The 2148-nt window shown below is 40.4% G+C and overlaps 1 protein-coding gene across 1 annotated transcript; it reads left to right on the top strand.

Annotated features, from left to right (window-relative positions):
- The first annotated feature begins 762 nt into the window (after positions 1-762).
- LOC149298879 (tRNA-specific adenosine-34 deaminase regulatory subunit adat3-like) lies at positions 763-1881 on the top strand. The gene has a single exon (XM_089486750.1). The coding sequence runs from the start codon at positions 763-765 to the stop codon at positions 1879-1881; it is 1119 nt and encodes a 372-aa protein (XP_089342876.1).
- The last annotated feature ends 267 nt before the right edge of the window (positions 1882-2148 follow it).

The raw sequence follows: 2148 nt of genomic DNA, 5'->3' as shown, positions 1-2148 counted from the left end.
AGTATATAATAAAATAATGTATTTTAATGCATACATCTCATCAATAGTATCATGTAATATTTTGGGTGTATCACCCAATTTTCAGTGAGTTCACAACTTTTGGTGGTTATTAGGGTGTGAGAGAGAACGTTAATAAAAACAAACAAAAAAAGTAACAGTATAATATGGTTTGAATTTATGTGAAAAACTCACCTATGCTTTTCACCATTTAAATTCCCCAATAGTTTATTTTGCCACTGAAAATGTTGGGAGATGTTTTAACATGACTGTCATTCAAGTAGCGGAATATATAATCTCTTTCTTTATGTATGTTCATTCATTCGCAAATTACTATAGTGAATTACGGTTAGAATAGAACTATCCATCCCAGTACATTCTGTTGCTTGTACATACATGCAGAGCAATCTATTGTGCTTCACTTGGAATCTTGATGCTTTCAAGAGCATTTAATATATCTATTAAAGCTGGCAGAAAATATTCAATTTTGTGCTAAAATTATGATCCGGATGGAGATATAATTGCTTTTCAAAATTTTCCCCATTATTTTCATATAAAATAATAAATTGTTAGTGCGTTGTAAATAAGGACTGTGTGCTGTAATCTCCTAATTTATTCTGCAAATTATCTAAATCCAGTTTACAGAGAATTATGGAGCCATCAACAGACACACATGACTCTTCTTCCTCATGGCATGCGATTCCTGTGCTCTCACTGGAAGAAGAACAGGAGCTTCAAGAGGCAGAATTGGGCCCACCGCTAACAATGTTTTTTGCTGCTCCCATTTTGGATAAAAAAAAAATTTCCTGCATCTCTCAGCTCCTTGCTGTTAGTAAACCCCTTCCTGACGCCTTACGGCACCTGAAGAGGGTGAGATCCTGTAGCTCTCAGCTTGATATCTTGCTTTGTCCAGCAAACGCTGATGAGCTAACGGACGTGGGAAAAGAGGATAGCAGTCCTTCCATAAATGGGACGATAAACCATTCTGAAGTTACTAAAGCAGGAAACGTGGTATATAGCGCCAACGCTGTGAAACCACCATTACTCGCAGCCATTTTTAAAGAGGACTTCTTGAATGTTTTAGGCGATCCGTTCCTTGTGCACATCCCCTCCAGAGCACCAAAAAGTCGAAAAGAGCAGCAGGTTTGGGCAGGTTACTGGCCTAGTACGTTTCATTCCAAACAGAGGGGAGTAGATGCTGAAAATAGAGAAATGATGTCTGAGCAAGAGAAGGAAAGAGTTGGCCGTAACATGTGCAAAGCCCTGGAAGCTGCACGACAAAGTCAGGCAGCTGGAGGCCGGGGTGTAGGGGCTGTAGTGGTGGATCAGGCAAGTGGTGAAGTTTTGGCCGTAGCCGCTGACCAGACCGGAAAGAGGGGGGGAATACTGCTGCATGCTTGCATGGTGGCTATAGACCTGGTAGCTAGGAGGCAAGGTGGAGGAGCATACAGCCTGCTTGAAGAGTACGTAGGGGAAACGGAGGTTAAGGAAACAACTCCCAGTGAAAAAAAGGACAAAACTGAAGAAGAGTCAATGCAAACTTCAAGAATAAAAACAGGCACTGGAGCATGTTCTATGGCAGGAGAAAAACATAAGCGACCTTCAAGGGAAAATGAAATGGGGGAAGAGGGGCCATACTTGTGCACAGGGTATGAAATTTATGTCACACGGGAACCTTGCATCATGTGCTCCATGGCCCTTCTCCACTCCCGTATTTCTCGTGTTTACTATGGTTGCCAGACTCCTGGAGGAGCTTTGGGATCCCGTTACCGAATCCACTGCAACCCCGATTTGAATCATCGGTTTTCAGTCTACAGAGGAGTGATGGAGGACACGTGCCAAAAACTAGGGAATGGGTGTGACGTTTCATCCTTGCATTCCTAGTTATAAAGGAACTGTGACATTTTGAAAGAAAATAACTAAATGCAGAACTTTGTGATTGTGCAAAGTAAATCTTTTTACTTCATTTTAAGATTGAGAGGCCTTACTAGACGTATAATTAAGTTGTAAGATGTACAGAAAATGTTATTTCACAGCAATGTTTATCCTCGTTTTATATATTTGTTTTAACTTGCTTTTAGTCTCATTAAATTCAACATTTTATAAAGGCTGAGTTTTATTTCTTTTTCCACTATTCCAGTACTTCCACCC

Source organism: Sceloporus occidentalis, unplaced genomic scaffold (assembly GCF_023333645.1).
Source record: "Sceloporus occidentalis isolate IW3139 unplaced genomic scaffold, rSceOcc1.0.p SCAF_30, whole genome shotgun sequence".
NCBI lineage: Eukaryota > Metazoa > Chordata > Lepidosauria > Squamata > Phrynosomatidae > Sceloporus > Sceloporus occidentalis.
Note: the sequence above shows the minus strand (reverse complement) of the source record. Positions and strands in the feature narration are given on the sequence as shown.

Coding starts and splice junctions, on each gene's coding strand:
- LOC149298879 (XM_089486750.1), top strand. CDS start 763: ATGTTTTTTGCTGCTCCCATTTTGGATAAAAAAAAAATTTCCTGCATC.